The 19,294-nt window shown below is 38.5% G+C and overlaps 1 protein-coding gene across 2 annotated transcripts in view; it reads left to right on the top strand.

The window, feature by feature from the left end:
* Nucleotides 1–19,294, top strand: part of NELL2 (neural EGFL like 2) — a 460,840-nt gene that overhangs the window by 345,511 nt on the left and 96,035 nt on the right. For both annotated transcript variants that reach the window (XM_070369964.1, XM_070369963.1), the window contains exons 15-16: nt 13,817–13,939; nt 16,683–16,778. In XM_070369964.1, the coding sequence (XP_070226065.1) occupies nt 13,817–13,939; nt 16,683–16,778 (219 nt within the window). The remainder of the gene's footprint in view (nt 1–13,816; nt 13,940–16,682; nt 16,779–19,294) is intronic.

Below are 19,294 nucleotides of genomic sequence, written 5' to 3'. Positions count from 1 at the left end.
ATGAAAGAATAGATCACATGGTGTTAGGTGGGGATGATCTTTTTCTCCATTAGAAGTTTTCCCTAGCTTAGTGAACATCTTTCTTTTCTTTCAAATAAATCTTAACAGATGGGGGGGAAAATGTCTCTTTCCTAATTTAGAGGCAGCACTGATATTAAAATGTAGGAGCATCAAGCTTGAACCTTATATATAGGTACTGCTCTAAATGATAAATCCCAAGCATGTTACATGGATTTGGAATGAGTAAAATGTAAAATGTAAAGTACCCAATGTAAAGTACTCTGAGAAATTGAAAAGATGGATTTTGTATAGATTGAAGCCAAATATTTATTTCAGTATTTGAATCCATGTTTACCAAGCACCTAAAATATGTCAGATGTTATGGCAAGAACAGAGGATTCAAAGATCTGTTATAAAAAATTTGCTGTCTAAGGGAGTATACTGATTCATGGGGGATGGGTAGAAGAATTATCAAAGAAAAATCCCTGACAGTGTGATAAGCGCTAAGCTCATGCTAATTTATGAAACATTTTCCTGCACTGGATTGTTTCATTCATTACCTCAGTTAACTCTGAAGAACATACAGATCCACAATCCCCTATCTACAGTTCTGAACTCCAGAATATCACAGAGAGCTCTGAACATTGATTGTTTTTATTTTTTAATTCATTTAGCAGCAGAATTGATCTCATGCCTGTTATTTTCTCATCTTTATCCAATTTGATATGAATAGTCATACCTTTACTACAGAAATATTTCAATACTGAGTACTAACCCAGATCTTTCTGGAGATACCCCAGATCCTGCTGGAGACCAGAGGGCTATAGGGTTGCAAAGAGTCAGACATGACTAAGCGACAAACACACACACACCCCAGATCCTGCTGGAGATTTCACTTGTACTGTTGTTAGGTCCATTTAACAGAGGAGGAAACTGATGTAAAGAGATTAAATAAACTATGTAAGATCTGACAGCTGGTAAAAAGCAGAGCCAGGATCTGAACTGAGGTAACCTGACTTTAAAGTCCTTATTCTTAATACTAGTACTGTGGCTTTTAAATGCTGTGATGTGATTAAGCATGTCCTAAGGGGCTCAACTAAATTAGAGTGAGGCAGTTTTAAGAAAGGTTTTCTGAAGAAGGAAGTTTTGTTTGATCTGAGTGGGAGGTGAGTAGGAGAGTTAGACAAAGAAAGTGGGGAAGAGCCTTTGAGACAAAGAACTCAGATGCCTGTGTGAAATATATAAGGATTGGCTGGTATGATCTTTGGCCGTTAGTAGAATCTTAATCGATGTCATCATTAATAAATGGGTGCCATGGGGGAGTTGTAAATGATGCAGTTTGGTGACAGCAAAGTATCATAATGAAAGTCTTTATGAGTAAGTGGTGTCTTGATGGCTAGGGATAAGGTTGAAAACGGCCAAGGAAGTAGAATCTGGATGAACTGGCCCTTGGATGTGGTGGTTGGAATGAAGGGCAGAGAGGTGTATGGGCGTGTGCTACGTCACTTCAGTGTGACTCTATGGACTGCAGCCTGCCAGGCTCCTCTGTTTCTCCAGGCAAAAATACTGGAGTGGGTCACCATGGCCTCCTCCAGGGGATCTTCCCAACCCAGGGATCAAACCTGTGTCTCTTAAGTCTACCTGCTTTGACAGGTGGATTCTTTACCACTAGTACCACCTGGAAGCCCCAGAGAAGTCTATGGTGACTCCTAGATTCCCAGTTTGAGAGGAAGAAAGACCTAGGGGATACATTTAGCTACAGATTCATCTGTGGGTGGGAAATCTGAGGATGTTCTTTCCTGATGACCTGGATGTTTTCTGTGAAGTTGTTGGGAAGGAGTAAGGAGTAAGGGAGTGCCAGGAGTACGGGAATGAGAATGGGGCAGGTGTTTTAAGAGAAAGCAGCATGGCTATTGAGGGGATGGAAAAGAAAGCAGGAGATGTGCAGAATTGTCACTGCAGAATACGTACCTTGAATATTTTGCATTAGCAGGCCACTGAATGTTTTGCATGTTAGAGACATACTTTATAGTGATTGACTGACTCCTTAACAAATACTCACTGAAGATCAGTGATGTGCCAATCATTGTGTTGGATGTTGGGGCAGTTGATGGATTAGACCCAAGGCTTTAGCATCTAGGGGTTATCTATGAGACAGATTTTGGTTGGGGAATGTTTTCTTGGTTTCTTGTCACCATCAGTAGAGTAAATTCAAACTTCTAATATGATCTGTGCTTTTATATTTGACTTCTTAATTCTATTTTCTTCTTTTCCATAAAAACCAAATCAAACCAAACTAAAATGAGAACAAAAATAACAAAATCCCTAAAATTAAGATGCTTTCTCAGTTCTATTCACCTCACCACCATCTTCCTGGTCATCCAGATTTGAAACCTAAGCTATTTTTAATGCCTTTATTCCTCATGGCTCAAAAATGGATTCACTGTGGGGCGCATTAGTTCTGTGTCTAAGCCTGCCCCTCTCCCAGCATCACTGTTCATTTTATGGTAGGCCCTCTTTCAACATAGTTTCATTCCACAAGAGTATAGGAACTGGGACATATAAAATGAATGACACAGTTGCTGCCTGAAAGGGACTTGAATCTTATAATCTGGGGGCTTGACTTTGCAGCTCTTCTTTCTGTGTCCTGGCAGCACTTCCTTATGCTGGCCCTGTGCATCGCCCAAGGCAGTGCTTGGCAGGTGATAAGCACACAGTTTTTGTCTGTCTGCTTTCTTCCCCTTCCACTACCCCTCCTCCTCTTCCTCTTCTGTATCCCTTTGTTTCAACTCTCAGTGTTGCACAGACACTTTTTTTTCAACTCTCAGTAATAATCTAACACCAATTTAAAAGGAGAAGAATAAAAGGAAGAAAGAGGAATTAAGGAGAGGGAGGCTGGCTTACTAACATAGGACTCCTCCCTGTGTCGAGGAAAGTTATTCTCTCCTCAACTGCATACTGCTATTAATTTCCCTAAAATCAACTCTAATTTTGTGATCCCACTTTTTATTGTACAGGGGAAGTGGCTCCTTATTGTCCACCTGATAAAATCATGCTGTTTTCCTGACCCTATTCACACTGTTCCTTACTCTTCCCTGTCAGTCATCAGCTGTAGCAGCTCAGTCTCTTCAGGCCCTGCTGTACCTCATCTTGTGTCTTTTGCACCCACTCTCTGTCCATGTGGAATGTTCCTTTCCATGTTTGTTCTTTTCCTGTTAAAACTCTTTCTGTCCTTCAAGACTCACTTGTTTGGCCTGTTTGCTACATGACATTTTCCCGCAATTACGGGAATACTTCTCAGTTGTTCCTCATCTCTTCCTCTTTAAACCTTTGAGATCTCTGTTTATAGTTTTTTTAAAACTCCGAAGCCAAATCGAGGTCTTATCGCCTCCCAGCTATATGACATTGGCAAGGAAATGTCCTGGCTCTGAGAAAGCTCTAATTCCTATTTGTAAAATAGGAATAATAATAGGACTAATCTGAAAAGATTTTTGTGAAGACTGAAGGGGATAATGCATATAAAACACTTAATGTAATGCTTTAGAGTATGTAGTAAGCACTTAGAAATTAACTATTGTCATTATTACTATGATTTCTCTCTTACAGCACTAATCAATAGCTGCAGTATATCATAGTTTTTCTCTCTTCACATCATGAATCCTGTAATAGTTCAAAAGTTTCTTGAGGTCACAAATCCCAGTTTGATGCATCTTTGCCTCTTCTGGAGCACTAGACTCACACAGCAGAAGCTTCACAAATGTGTGTTGAAAGAACACATGAAAATCACCTGGTTGATGCTTCAAAGTATTTTGTTGCCCTACATTGGGTTCTGACAAAGCTTACTCCACGAGACACAAAATAGGGCAAAGTAAGATTTTGCCATAAAAATTGAATTTTAATTTCTTTGTGAAATTACTGTAAGGGTAAAGAGGGAATTTGTGCTTTGGTTGTTAAGATTCTTGATCAAATAAGGATTAGGCAAAAAGTCTGAACATAGAGTGAAAAGACTAGAAGAAAATAAACCAAGCATGTCAAAGGAAGGAAATCTAACAAATTCCTAGTTGCCCAACAAACTGAAGAATAACAAGAAGTCAGTGTTGAATTGGTGTGGTCAGTGAACAGGAAACTTGAGTACTGAACAAGAAATGCTTGGGTGTAAAAATGAGTTTTAGTGGCTTTGCTACAGCTGTAGGCATTAAGCAGGCTGAAAATATAATTTCTTGTAGCTGCTTGAATGGTGTTAAAAGTAAAAGTAGATTTCTGTTAAAATGACCTTGTAATAAATAGATGTTTCTCTCTAATAAAAGTGAATAAGTAAGGTAACTATAAGAAACAAAATGAATAGCTCTGGGTAGGTTTGATAGAGGCATTTTCCCTCAATGTAACCACTGAAAGTTGTTTCAGCAGCATTTTAGAAAACAGAAGAATGTCCAGAATGTGTCTGATTTCAGAAGAGATTATGAAGAAAGCAAATTCTGTAAGACATTTAGGTTTTCTCAAATAATTGAAATAGAAAAGAGAGGACATTATCTTTAGCTGTCCATTTGCTAATAAAGACAAAATGAGTTTTCCCACTGAACTAGGTAATGAGATGAGAGGGTAACTAATATCTGTTGAGTGTCTATTATTTGCCAGTGTGTTTACCTTCATCATTTAAGTGTATTCTTTGCAATAGTTCTCTATTGTAGGTCTTAATTTTCTCATTTTAAACTTAGAAAGATCGGCTAACTTTCTCAAGGCCACTGAGAACTTTGAATAAAACAGCATCTCAAACCAAGCCTGTCTGGAAAGCATATGTATCATGTTGCCTCCCTGCTATTGCTATTTATAATAGTACATAATTTTCTCATATTTCTACTTTGTCCTTCAAATGTAGTTAGGGTCCCCTTACAGAACAGTTTATGGGGGACATTTTAAACTGATAAATGGAAACAGTCTTCTTTAATCATTAGGACAGATGTTTTGATTTCAGAGATTTGTCTTGCTGGTGTCATTGAGCACTAAATATTTGTGGAGGGGGAGGAAGAAAGGAGAAGAGAGAAGGAAGCGCTTCAAGTTCTTTCCAATAGGCCCCCGAATTATCTAAAAATTGTTGAGTTGTAATAGAGATGTTCTTTATATTCAGTTTGTACTCACTTTGAAAAGACCTGCCATTGAATAAATTATCTTGTGAATGGTCTAAGGAGCTATGCGTGCATGCTAAGTTGCTTCAGTCAAGTTTAACTCTTTGCAGCCCTATGGACTGTAGCCCACTAGACTTGTCTGTCCATGGGATTCTTCAGGTAGGAATACTGGAGTGGGTTGCCATGTCTGCCTCCAGGGGATCTTCCTGACCCAGGGATCGAACCCGTATCTCCTGCATCTCCTACATTGCAGGGGAATTCTTTACCACTGAGCCAACAGGAAAGCCAAGGAGCTATGGTCAAATCCAAAAAGTTATTTTGTTTGAGAAACAGAGATGGCATGTATTATCTGGGGACTCATCATTGTTGCCATTCTTTCGAGAGAAAAATAAGAGATCTCAGTTGCAGACCCATGGGCTGTCAAGTTCTGATGCTCTTTACAGGTCAGAGCACATTGACTTAGGTGGGGACACATATGATTGAAATTCATGGAGGAGCTTCTGCAAATCTCCTTGATACCTTCAGGCAAGCAATATGGTTTCCAGAAATGTAAGAGGACCATAACCAAGCAGTTCTTTGTTTTTGAGATAAATCCCCAATCTAACCATATAGTTTGATGATGTTATTAAGAGCTCCTCAAGGAAATGGCAACCCACTCCAGTATTCTTGCCTGGAGAATCCCATGGACGGTGGAGTTTGGTGGGCTACAGTCCACGGGTCTCAAAGAGTCAGACACGACTAAGAGACTTCACTTTCACTTTCAAGAAAAATTTATACTTCTGTGGGCTTCCTTGCTGCAAGACTTATCCAGTCTTAAGCCTGATGGAGCTTTGTCCCAGGTTTCTAATAATCAAATCATAGTAAAGGCCTGAGGTTGGTTGTCACTAGATTCAGAGCCACATCTTGCCACATTCAAAGAGAGAATATGCTCATTTTGAGCTCGTAGTCTAAAAAACACTCAGTTCAAAGAGAGTGAAGCAGTTTTCTTTGTGGAATTTTCACCTGTATATTGTGATAGCCACTGTTTTCCCAGCATTTCTGGATTTAGACAAGAGAGTAGAAGATGCAGCATAGATAATGTAATTCTTGTGACTGGAGAAATCTATCAGAGGAAAAGAAAGATTCTCTGAGAGTATTGGGCCAGTTATAAAGCTATGAAGATATATTACATTCTGTTATCAGAAGAGTGGAATCTACTGTGTAAAGATGTCAGCCAAAGGATCTGGTATATTACAGGGATATAAACCAGAATTACCCAGAAGCAAAGGATGACATTACCAAAGCCTAACTGACTCTTGGACATTGGAGATATCTGTTTGCCAAACTGCATTTAGGTTGAACTTCCAAAGATTTCATTTGAGGGAAGCAGTGTTAGAGTTCAGGTTCTGTGAGGCGGTTACTTTGTTTTTCAAACATTTGTATTTGACCATATTGCTATTTTCCTTTTTTTTTTTTTTTTTAAATGCCTCTCAACTGAGTGAAAATGTGAATTTTAGTATGAGCTGAAATTACCTCAGTGCTTTGTCCTATGGAGTTCTATAATTTTGAATAAGGCTCCTATAGGGTTCAAAGTACTAGAAAATACAATAAAGAGATCAACAATGTCAGATGTGCAGATGATACCACTCTAATGGCAGAAAGTGAAGAGGAACTAGAGCTTCTTTTTGAGGATGAAAGAGCAGAGTGAAAAAACTGGCTTAAAACTCAACATTCAAAAAACTAAGATCATGGCATCCAGTCCCATCACTTCATGGCAAATAGATGGGGAAAAAGTGGAAACAATGCCAAATTTTATTTTCTTGGGCTCCAAAATCACATGGACAGTGACTGCAGCCATGAAATTAAGATGCTTACTTCTTGGACAGAAAGCTATGACAAACCTAGACAGCATATTAAAAAGCAGAGACATCACTTTGCTGACAAAGGTCCACATAATCAAAGCTATGGTTTTTTCTGTAGTCATATACAGATGTAAGAGTTGGACCATAAAGAAACTTGAGTGCCGAAGAATTGTTGCTTTTGAACTGTGGTGCTGGAGAAGACTCTTGAGAGTCCCTTGGATGGCAAGGAGATCCAACCAGTCCATCCTAAAGGAAATCAACCCTGAATATTCTTTGGAAGGACTGATGCTGAAATTGAAGCTCCAATGCTTTGGCCACCTGATAGAGCAGACTCATTGGAAAAGACCTCATGCTGGGAAAGATTGAAGGCAGGAGAAGAAGGAGACAAGAGAGGATGAGGCTAGCATCACCAACTCAATGGACATGAGTTTGAGCAAACTCTGGAAGATAGTGAAATTCAGGGAAACCTAGCGTGCTGCAGTCCAGTGGGTCACAAAGAGTTGGACGTGACTTAGCAACTGAACAGCAGTCACAGCTTCCTAACACTAAGCATTAGAAGACTTCTAATGTATAAACATTCAAAATTTCTGAATAATTACATCGAAGATCACTAGAGTAAAAAATAGATCAGGGAAGACTTATTAAATGTCAGGAGGCTCTATTGCATAGCAATCAGTAGACTACTTTCTGGAGTCAGATGTCCTGATTCACAGCTCTAACAGTTATCAGCCATGCGATCTCAGGCAAGATAGGTAACATCTACAAGCCAAATTTAACTTCCCGAAAAATAATGTTTCCACGTGAATATGAGGATTAAATGAAGTGGTTTTTGTTACAAAGTGTGTAGTATGTAGTAAGCACTGAATTAGAGGTACAATTATTACAAAGCACTGAAGTTCATTCAAACTTGTAAGAGGCTCAAGATTCCAAAAAGAAAAGAAGCAAATAAATAAGTGCTGTTTTAATTTAGAATCTGTAACTTTCCTCCACACACATAAAAAATATCTGTGTCAAATGCTCCCTTCTGCATAAAGTCATTCTTATATTCCCACTTACCCAACTAGAAATGACCTTCTCTGTTGATCTCAACAACATTTTTAAACAGAGATTACTTCCTTGCTTCAGCATTTCTCATAATGAAGCCATGTATGGCTTTTATGTTTTTATCTAATCTCCCCAACTAAATTATAAGTTCTGTGAGGGTAACTACTACTTATAGTCATATTTTTAATCCCAGGAAAATCCTAATACAAATAGACATTGAAAATTTTGTATTTAATTGAATTGTAGATATATTTAAATTACTTTCACTCCTATTTTCTGTAGTATTTGCATTTTGTATCATAGTGAATTTCTTGAATAGAACATGTGCTATGTGTATTGTATGTCTGTGTTAAAATCACACTGAGAAAAGCTATGTGAATTTTAGAATGGCCATATCATCTCTAGATAGTATATTCATTCTGGAAACAGCTCAATATGAACACCAATTTTAAAATTCAATTTGAATCCAACCTAGATAGCATATTCAAAAGCAGAGACATTACTTTGCCAACAAAGGTTCGTCTAGTCAAGGCTATGGTTTTTCCTGTGGTCATGTATGGATGTGAGAGTTGGACTGTGAAGAAGGCTGAGCGCCAAAGAATTGATGCTTTTGAACTGTGGTGTTGGAGAAGACTCTTGAGAGTCCCTTGAACTGCAAGGAGATCCAACCAGTCCATTCTGAAGGAGATCAGTCCTGGGATTTCTTTGGAGAGAATAATGCTAAAGCTGAAACTCCAGTACTTTGGCCACCTCATGCGAAGAGTTGACTCATTGGAAAAGACTCTGATGCTGGGAGGGATTGGGGGCAGGAGGAGAAGGGGACGACAGAGGATGAGATGGCTGGATGGCATCACTGACTCAATGGACGTGAGTCTGAGTGAACTCCGGGAGTTGGTGATGGACAGGGAGGCCTGGCGTGCTGCGATTCATGGGGTCGCAAAGAGTCGGACACGACTGAGCGACTGATCTGATCTGATCTGATGTGTTATTATGACTAATGATCTGTTGGGTGTTGAGTCTTAAAATGATTTTAGATACATTAACTTACACAGGTTAGTGAAATGACAATATTTTTGTTATATGTAACATCTGCTGCTACTGCTGCTAAGTCACTTCAGTCGTGTCCGACTGTGAGACCCCTAGACGGCAGCCCACCAGGCTCCCCCGTCCCTGGGATTCTCCAGGCAAGAACACTGGAGTGGGTTGCCATTTCCTTCTCCAATGCATGAAAGCGAAAAGTGAAAGTGAAGTCGCTCAGTCGTGTCCGACCCTTAGCGACCCCATGGACTATACAGCCCACCAGGCTCCTCTGTCCATGGGATTTTCCAGGCAAGAGTACAGGAGTGGGGTGCCATTGCCTTCTCCAATGTAACATCTACATTTAGGTAAATTCAGGTGTGTATATTATTACTTTATTTTCATAAATGAATTTTACTGTGCTGACCTTTGTCACTGGTGTAAAACCAGTTTCACATATATGTGAAGATGAAGAGCAAGCAAATTATGGCATTCAAGAGAAATTTTTGCCAGCTACCACTATAAGGTCATCTGTTCTATATAGAATGTACTATAATAATTGACATCCATATTACTATTTTTTAAGAAATGTTAAAGGATGGAGTTTTCCTTCAATATTTCTTTCTTTTTTCCATTTTACTGTTTAAAATGCATAGATACAAAAATGATTATATTTTGATTAAAATTATTATGTGCTAATATTTTTAGTGAAAAGAAAAAGAAAAGGGTGCATTTGGTTTCAATCCCAGCTATTGTTTGAACTGTCATGTCACATGAACAATGACATTTTATCTGAGGATATGAGGATAGCATTGAATCTGACAGATTGAATATTCTGAACATCATACCTGAAATGTCTGCATTTCACTATATGTGAAATAAAACTTGGAATTCATTCACACTTACATCCTGACATGCTCTTCTCAAACACTGGTATATAATATTGATTTAAATTCTGTCATAATATTTCCCTCCTTATTTTATCAATTATATGTTTAAAATGTTGGAGGAAGTTTTAAAAATGGATAGGCTGACTGGTGGGTTGGTGGTTGAGTCCTTAGGGGTATGTGAGTCAGGGAAAGGGTAAAAAGATTGACATTTGACCAAAACTGGATATGGCACAGCAATCGTTAACTATTTATTGAGATAACCTTATAGGATATTTGCTCCTTGCTTCATTCACATTCTCTTTTGTAAAGAGCTGTCAAATTAAAGTTAATTCTTCTGTGAGATTTCAGGAAAGGCATTTTAAAAGACTTTTCTTAAGATCACCGTTTAGTTGATAATTGTATGACCAACTTTAAGTTGTGTGAAAAAAATTAAAGTAATGATGAAAAGGAATCAATATTTGTTTTCAAAGTGTATCTTGCTATCTTAATAAACATTTGAAATATTCCAAACCAAATAAAACACCATGATAGAAAAATCAGTAAAAAAAAAAACAAATGAAAAAACAGCTTAAGTTTCAGTAGCTTTCCATTTGATATCTAGTCTCCAGTTAAATGGGGCTTCCCAGATGGCTCAGAGGTAAAGAATCCACCTGCCAGCATAGGAGACATAAGAGATAGGGCTTTGATCCCTGGGTTGGGAAGATTCTCTGGAGAGGGAATGGCCAACTATTCCAGTATTCTTGCCTGGAGAATCCCATGGACAGAGGAGCCTGGTGGGCTTTAGTCCCTGGGGCCACAGAGTCAGATACAACTGAGCAACTGAGCACATACACACACTCTACAGTTGAATGGATTAGGTTGACTTGAATGATAACAGCAGAGGAAGGCTATCCTAGCTTTCCTGATCTGGTCATTCATTCTTTGAATCATTTATTTGAAACACTATCTTTAAATGCTGAAATGAAATACAAAGAAAAATGTAAAATTCTTCCCCTAAACTTCACAGTCCCAAGTGGTGCATGAAAATAGAGGACCAAGGAGAAGCGGACATTTATGATAAAATATAGTAAGAGAGCCTTGTGCTAGGGAAAGCAGACAGAAGTCCCCAACTCTGCAGGAGGTAGGAGAAAGATATTTTCACAGAAAACATGTCATTTAACAGTGAGAGACTTTTTTTTTGGGGGGGGGAGGGGTGCTCCAAAATCACTGCAGATGGTGACTGCAGCCATGAAATTAAAAGACACTTGCTCCTTGGAAGAAAAGCTATGACCAATCTAGACATGCATATTAAAAAGCAGAGACATTACTTTGTCAGCAAAGGTCTGTCTAGTCAAAGCTATGGTTTTTCCAGTAGTCATGTATGGATGTGAGAGTTGAACCATAAAGAAATCTGAGCACCAAAGAATCGATGCTTTTGAACTATGGTGTTGGAGAAGACTCTTGAGAGTCCCTTGGACTGTAAGGAGATCCAACCAATCAATCCAAAAAGGAAATCAGTCCTGAATTTTCATTGGAAGGACTGATGCTGAAGCTGAAACTCCAATACTTTGGCCACCTGATGCAAACAACCAACTCATTGGAAAAGACCCTGATGCTGGGAAAGATTGAAGGCAGGAGGAGAAGGAGACAATAGAGGATGAGATGGTTGGATGGCATCACCGACTCAATGGACATGAGTTTGAGTAGGCTCCGGTAGTTGGTGATGGACAGGGAAGCCTGGCATGCTGCAGTCCATGGGGTCGCAAAGAGTCAGTCACAACTGAGTGACTGAACTGAATTTAAAAGTAGTAAGAATTTTCCAGGAGAATCCATGGGGTAGGCACTGAAGGCCAAGAGAACAGCGTTCACACCTGTGTGCACTGGTACATTTGAAAACTGGAAAACTGTCTTCACCCTTGAATTGCTTAGGACCCACTTCTTCATTTCAGTGGATGCTGTGAGTAAAGGACAACAGAGGAAAGCAGATCCTGGGTTGTGCAGTTATTTACGTTTGTTGAACATTACCATACTGGATGTTAAACTAAATCTTGTTAGGCCCTTCCTCTACCCAGTGGGTGCCATCTAATTAAGAGGACAAGCAAGACAGGGATAAAAACAGCATCAAATCAATCAGCAGCTGTCTTTAAAGGGCCCGTAGCTATCCATATAGAGATTTATAGATTAACTGCAGCTCTTTGAATTGCACTGGAAAGAAAATTGGCAGCAGCTGCAAACTACACAGAGCAGATTTATTTTGCTTTAGGCAGCTGAACTCAAGTAGGTAGGCTGTCCGTTCTGGTCTCTCCGATATTTAATCATGTCCAAGGGTAGCCCCAGTTAAGACACCCATTTGTAATCCAGCTGTTTTCTAGGCTGCCATCAGTATGCATAAATTTATTAAAATCTCTAAAATATTCTGATTCTAAATAATAAAAGTGGAATTTTATACAATTGGGGGAAATTCAGCCAGGAATTTGTAGAATAAGGTATCTATTACTGTAATTCTAAAACCTTAGTGACTGAAATCTCTCTGTCCTCTGAAAAGTTATTGGGAATAATCTTTATAAAGTTATTATAGAGCTATAGTTAAAGGTATCCAACTTTGTGCTTGTTTAACACAGGACATAGAATCATGAAATGTTAACCTTTTTTTAAAAAAATAAGGAGCATCTGATTTTAGTAGTTAAATGTTAGTCTAATCTCAACTGCATATGTCAAAGGCAAGTTTTCTTCAAAATTAGATATATTACTGTTATGTTATTTAGAATAGTATCTATGTTGTTTGAAATTCCAAGAATTCTAAAGTGAAAAAGAAATATTTCTTTTTGCTTTGATTATTTATATCATGGTGAATTAATGGCTTAATTAATGTAATTATATTAAAATACAATTTAATTTTAGACCTGAATAATATTTATGCAAGAGCCTGGGTGATCCGTGTGAGTATGAGGCTGTAGGGATTTCAGATCGCTGAACTAACTCGTATGCATTTCCTTATCTGTATTTCATTTCCTACTTGTCTTGATTCTAGTGTTAGATCTGTTTTCTTTCTCATATTGACTGTAGTTATTCCTCATGTTTACATTTTTGCTGAACACTGAGCTAGAATCCTGAAGTTGCCTGTTATGACTGTGAATTTGTGCAGGCCCCTGAAGCACTCTGAGCCACCATTGACTTGTCTTTAAACTAGTGATAATGACATCAGTTCTTCCTCTCTCATAGCAGAGCTGGGGGTATCAAGTGATTCAGTGCTTTTGAAAGTGTCAGGTTACACACAGTTAAAGAAGGTATCATGTTGACTGTATATCAAAAAGTTTGTGTTTGCACATATTATAAAGGCAAGTTTGTCTTATTTAAGAAAAGTGTGACCTCCTTTGCAGAAAGAGGCAACTTACGAAGAAATGCCAATACCCCCAACAGTTTGCATGTGTATCTTTATGTTTGCAAGTGTGGATGTGGGTGTTAACTGCATCTAATTCCCAGGGCTTCAGTTCCATTATCCTGCAGGTCAGGATTTGTGGAGCAATACAGTCACACCTCCTTTCCTATCATCCTTCCCTTACTATAGGAAAAAGTTAGGTGGCTGATTTATATCATGAGATAATTCCCCAAATATTAACCACTGAGACTAAACAGCTGGCTGTGGTATCTACTTCTGAGAATTAATTCCTATCCTTCCCTGTCTGCTCCTCTATTCATTCCTACTATTCATCTGCCTTTTGTCCAAATCTTTTTGTGTTCAAAGTTTGTGGATGTATGCACTATGTATGTACCTCAAAATACAAACTCTTCTTTAATAGATAATCTGTGCATGTTTTTGTTGGAAAGAAATACCATACAATAACAAAGATAAAGGTACAATTTAAAACACAGTGTCTTTGAAAATCTATCTTTGAGTAACAAAACTGTGTCCTCATTTCAGAACATGATGAGTGTGTCACGAATCAGCACAACTGTGATGAAAATGCTTTATGCTTCAATACTGTTGGAGGACACAACTGCGTCTGCAAACCAGGCTATACCGGGAATGGAACTACATGCAAAGGTAAAAGATTTTAAGCGCTAATACCTCTTCCATTAGGGATGATGCACTCCATCTCTCCTCTCCACCCTTTTTCATCACTGTTACCTACCTTCTGGGTGTTTCCCACAGCCACTGAGAACTTCAAAGTGTAGCTCACGTTCTTCCTCTTGGATCACATCAGTGTTTAAGTGGCCAGCTGTTCATCAACTCTGGTTTAATGTTCCATGACCTCAACCGCAGTGGTTTTGCACTTATTCCTCTCAAGCAGACCGTGGCCGTAACCATACCCTAGGCACTTTTGTACAGAACTGCTCCATCTTTGAAATCTAGACTTTAAATTTTTATTGTCTGACCCCAAGTCCCTTTGCTTCCAGTTTTCCCCTTCTGTTCTTTTCATAGATTTTCATCTTTAACCTCTCTGATCTTTCCTTTTCATCCAGTTTTCCAGTCTCCTCCCAGGTTCATATACTTCTTTTTGAGTCCAAACATTACAGCTGTATTTTTTCAGCAGTACCATCAACCCATTTGTTTTATTACCATGATTCACTGTAAAATATCTATTTGGGATCAGTCAGACTGTTTTTCTTCTCTGTTTTCTCTCTTGAGCTGTTAGGTACTAATTAACTGGGAATATTGGGTTCGTATGTATTGTCATCTCTGATTTTACCTGAGAATTATTTATCAATAATTCTCAGATTTTCATTTGCATCAGTGGACATTCCAACTAGTCTCCCACCATCCATTAATTCTCTCTTGCACCCATGCTCTCTTTTTCCTTCATCAGATGAGCTTACCTCCTAGTTCACAAGGGAAATAGAGGAAACTATTTTGGAAACTGTTTTGGAAACTCATACTGACTTCCATAGGATAAAGTCCATATTCCTTATTATGTCATATAAAACTTATGATTTGTCTAATTTAGGCATTTTAAGCTTCAAAACTGCCCATTCCTCAAATATGCTGTCATGGAGATTACTAAAATTAATTTTATTTGATGCCATGTATATGGGAGACAGGAAATAACACAAATGATTATTAATGCAGTGGCCTTGGAGCATGAGTCTAAGGCCTGTTCTACAATAATACACTGGATACAGACATGGATGAGCCAGAGGATTATTCTGATTGTAAAAGTTATGGAAATCCATAATTTAGAGCATTGTAAAGATCTACTCATTTAGGGGTCCAAATCCCACAAAGATTTCCTCAGAATCTAGACTGATCCAGAGAAAAGCTAAATCCATAGCATAGTGTACCTGATCCCTTAGGACTTCCCCAAAGCATCTGGGTGTGCTGAGAGTTAAGATTTCATCTGGGAGCCCAACCTTCTCAGTCTTAGTTGTACTTGACTCCCACTCCTTATTCATATGAAGAGTAAAGTTTATAGTGTAAAGAATTCTTGAAGCCTTGAGTAGATGCAGATAGAAAATTCTTTGAAATAAGGAGAACTTTCCAGGATCTATAAATTTCTTCTGGAAATTAGGACTATAGGTTATCAAAAGACTCTCCAGTCCTATGTGCCTTTCTGATGGGAATGTCAAAAGCTGGGAAGAGATATATTTTAGATATAGGATCTGCATTCTGTCCTCCATCAACATGCTGAAATCTTGTAAATTACTCCAGTGAAGATATATACATGATATACCCTTTCTTTTTATGAGACTTAAATTCCTAATCTCTTTGCAAATTCCTGGTGACTAGGTATTGTTTTTGCCTAGGATGAAGACAAATTAGGACCTAGAATCAAAGAAGTCAAGTCAAGCTTCTTTTAACTCAGTCACAGAATCTCAGATTTCTACAGTTTACCTCTCTGAGAAAGTACATCCTAACTAACTATGGGAAGCATGTGCCAGAAAATTAGAGAAAAAGCTTTTGCTTGAGGCCTGAAAAATGCTGGTGTGGTTCATCCATGACAGACCTGGCCAGGCTGAGGGAGTAGCCCTGAGCCTTACAGAAACAAAGTATAAATTGAGGTGGAAACAGAAGTTTCCAAGGGTACACAGTCTTACCTACCTTGTTTTTCCCACTTTTTTTTTTTTTTTTTGGAAGCCAAACCATCTCAAAACATCACCCTTGCAATGGCTTGAAACTTGGCTCCCTTTTCTACTCACAGAAAAACTCCCCTCACTCACAAAGCCACTCTAACACAACAGGCCATGAAGTTCCTTTGCCCTGGATCCTGACGTATCCTTGGCGGGGGAATGCAAGACTCTAAGACCCCTTTGGCAAATTCTCATTATTGATTAATTCATCCCTTTAGGATGGATTTATAGCTTTTTGAAAGATGGGGCATTTTTCTAGTATTTTTTGACATTTTGGACAGTGTGAAGAATGATCAGAGCCTCATAGGATTCAATCATTTCTAGTTTCTGAGTCTCATTCTCTAGATGGTGGTTTGCTCTTTAGGTAACTGTTTAGGATAGTTGCCATTTTTTATAGTTTTAATTTCAAGATTTTTAGATTGTTATAATGAGATATAATACTAATTCTAATGCACTTACTGCTGTGTAAGGTTACTGGTTTTTGTTAAAAGAAAGTTCAGTATTTTCTTTTATAGGTGAAACACTTAACATCAGAAAGAGTATTGTTCTACAAATTGTGTTGAAGTTTCTTACCTATATGGAAAGTGTATTATGAATATGAAATTATAATAGGATGTATAATTGGATGTCAACATCTCCAAGGCAATAAAGAAAAGCTAGTTTGAAGAATCTTGAATTGTTTCCTTATAAAGTGCTAAAATCATGTATCTGAATTATTTTAGCATTTTGCCAAGATGGTTGTAGAAATGGAGGAGCTTGTATTGCTGCCAACGTGTGTGCCTGCCCACAAGGCTTCACCGGGCACAGCTGTGAAACAGGTAAGGATATCATACCGTCTTCTAGAAAATGAACTTTTATACCAATGTATGAAGTAATCCATGAGGAAAATAGTGTTTCAAGTAGGCTCTCAAAAGCATGGTTCTATTAACACGGAAGCTTAGGATGCAGGAGGTAGAAAGTTTCAGGGAGAGGTATTCACTGAATGTTTGCCCAAAGTCTAAAGAGGTTTTGCAGCTATTATAACTAGAAGCATATTGAACTTTCTCAGGAAAAAAATGTGTGGGATTGCCTAGGATTTTATGACTTCATAATTCATTTTACTCATTTGGAGCCCTGTGTTCCTGGAAATTATATGATAATATCAAAACATGGAGTCCAAGCTTCTGGTCAGCTCACTTCCTGGAATATACTACTTCCTACATCCACATTTGAGATGTTTTAATAAATTTTTACCTGGTCCACTTAATGTTTTTTCATTGTCATATATTTACAAAATATTTAAAGTTCTCTACTCCTTAATTTTTCCTCATCCAAGTCCATTCTGAACTTGCTCTTTCTGATAGAGACTAATACTAGAAGCTTTTAAAAATATTTAAATATATATATCTATACACAGTATATGGCTTATGACTCAAAGTAAGATGGTTTTGTCCATTTAAATATACCTTAAGAATTTAAAAAGTACATTGATTATTAGGTCCTAATTAAAATCAAGTCAGTAGTAGTTTTGGTTGCTTTGGGCTGTGTGCCTGCTGTCGCTTTAGTCATGTCTGACTCTTTGCAACCCTCTGGACTTAGCTCACCAGGCTCCTCTGTCCATAGGATTCTCCAGGCGAGAATGCTGGAGTGGGTTTCCATGTCCTCCACCAGGGGATTTTCCCAACTCAGGGATCAAGCCCACATCTCTTATGTCTCCTGCATTGGCAGGTAGATTCTTTACCACTAGGGAGGGCCACCTGGGAAGCCCTACTTTGGGTTAAATGGATTCTAATAGCAGGTCCTCACAAAGTCCGATTAATCTCCCTAAGAGAAAGCTGCTGCCACCAGTGATTGGTGGTCACTGCCTCCCATTGCTTTTCATAAATCTCTGTGCAATAGACACAGTGAATGTCCCATCTCCATCCCTCTTGCAGTCATCTGGTTTAATAAACACATCAATCAAAATGTAAGACAGAAAATGCTCTGGTCCACTTGGGAAGTGAAAATTTTGCTGAATAAGTACTGCCACTATACACAGAAGGTTGCTCACGAAAGGACTGCATCACTACATCCTTTGTTTCTGCAAATACGTCTAAGTGGTTCTTTTCAAACTTCAGTGACCAATGGGTTACAAATATCTCTAACAGAAAATGCCTAGTGACTATCCTTGATATATGGGGCTTTTTCTTAAGGAGATCATTTCTTAAATCAGGAGTTCCAAAACTCAGCATGCATGTGAATCATTCACAGAGCTTATTTACTACAGATTTCTGATAATTAACTATCTTGGATTTACTAGCTCAAAATCAAAGACTTCCAGTGCAGTGGTTCTACAATGCTTCTATCCCATGTTCTCTACTAGTAACTATCCCCCACACACACATGTATCAAGGTACATTGTAATTCTCCTGTACATTAACTCCTGTACTGACTGTGTCCCTTGAATACTACAGTATTTTATGCTGTTTCTGGTGCAGAATCTGGTTAGTGAAATAGTGGCTTCTTCAGAGCATTTCGGTGGTGTGTATTTTTGAAATAAAGACTGTCCCAGAAAATCTGGGATGAAAAATGACCGTGCTCAATCCTGCATATCATTCCGCCACTAAAAAAAAATTATTTGGAGAGATTGTGAAAGTGTGAAATGGCATAAGATTAATATGAGCAATGTAAAATTTAAAACTGGAGTTAAAAATAATGCAACAGAATATTTAGTTTTCTCTATATAATTATCCTTGAACTTTCAGTCTATAAGAGGAGAGTCTCACACTTGCTCTAAGTTCGGTTCAGTTGCTCAGTCATGACCTACGCTTTGCGACCCATGAGCCACAGCACGCCAGGCCTCCCTGTCCATCACCAACACCCGGAGTTTACCCAAACTCATGTCCATTGAGTTGGTGGTGCTATCTAACCATCTCATCCTCTGTCATCCCCTTCTCCTCCTGCCCTCAATCTTTCCCAACATAAGGGTCTTTTCAAATGAGTCAGCCCTTCGCATCAAGTGGCCAAAGTATTGGAGTTTCAGCTTCAACATCAGTCCTTCCAAAGAACATCCAGGACTGATCTTTAGGATAGACTGGTTGGATCTCCTTACAGTCCAAGGGACTCGCAAAAGTCTTCTACAACACCAAAGTTCAAAAGCATCAATTCTCTGGTGCTCAGCTTTCTTTATAGTCCAACTCTGACATCCATACATGACTACTGGAACAACCATAGCCTTGACTAGATGGACCTTTGTTGACAAAGTAATGTCTGTGCTTTTCAATATGCTGTCTAGGTTAGTCATAACATTCCTTCCAAGGAGTAAGCATCTTTTAATTTCATGGCTGCAATCACCATCTGCAGTGATTTTGGAGTC

The sequence above is a fragment of the Bos mutus genome, chromosome 5 (assembly GCF_027580195.1).
Source record: "Bos mutus isolate GX-2022 chromosome 5, NWIPB_WYAK_1.1, whole genome shotgun sequence".
Taxonomy (NCBI): domain Eukaryota; kingdom Metazoa; phylum Chordata; class Mammalia; order Artiodactyla; family Bovidae; genus Bos; species Bos mutus.
This window is presented reverse-complemented; position numbering and strand designations above follow the sequence as displayed.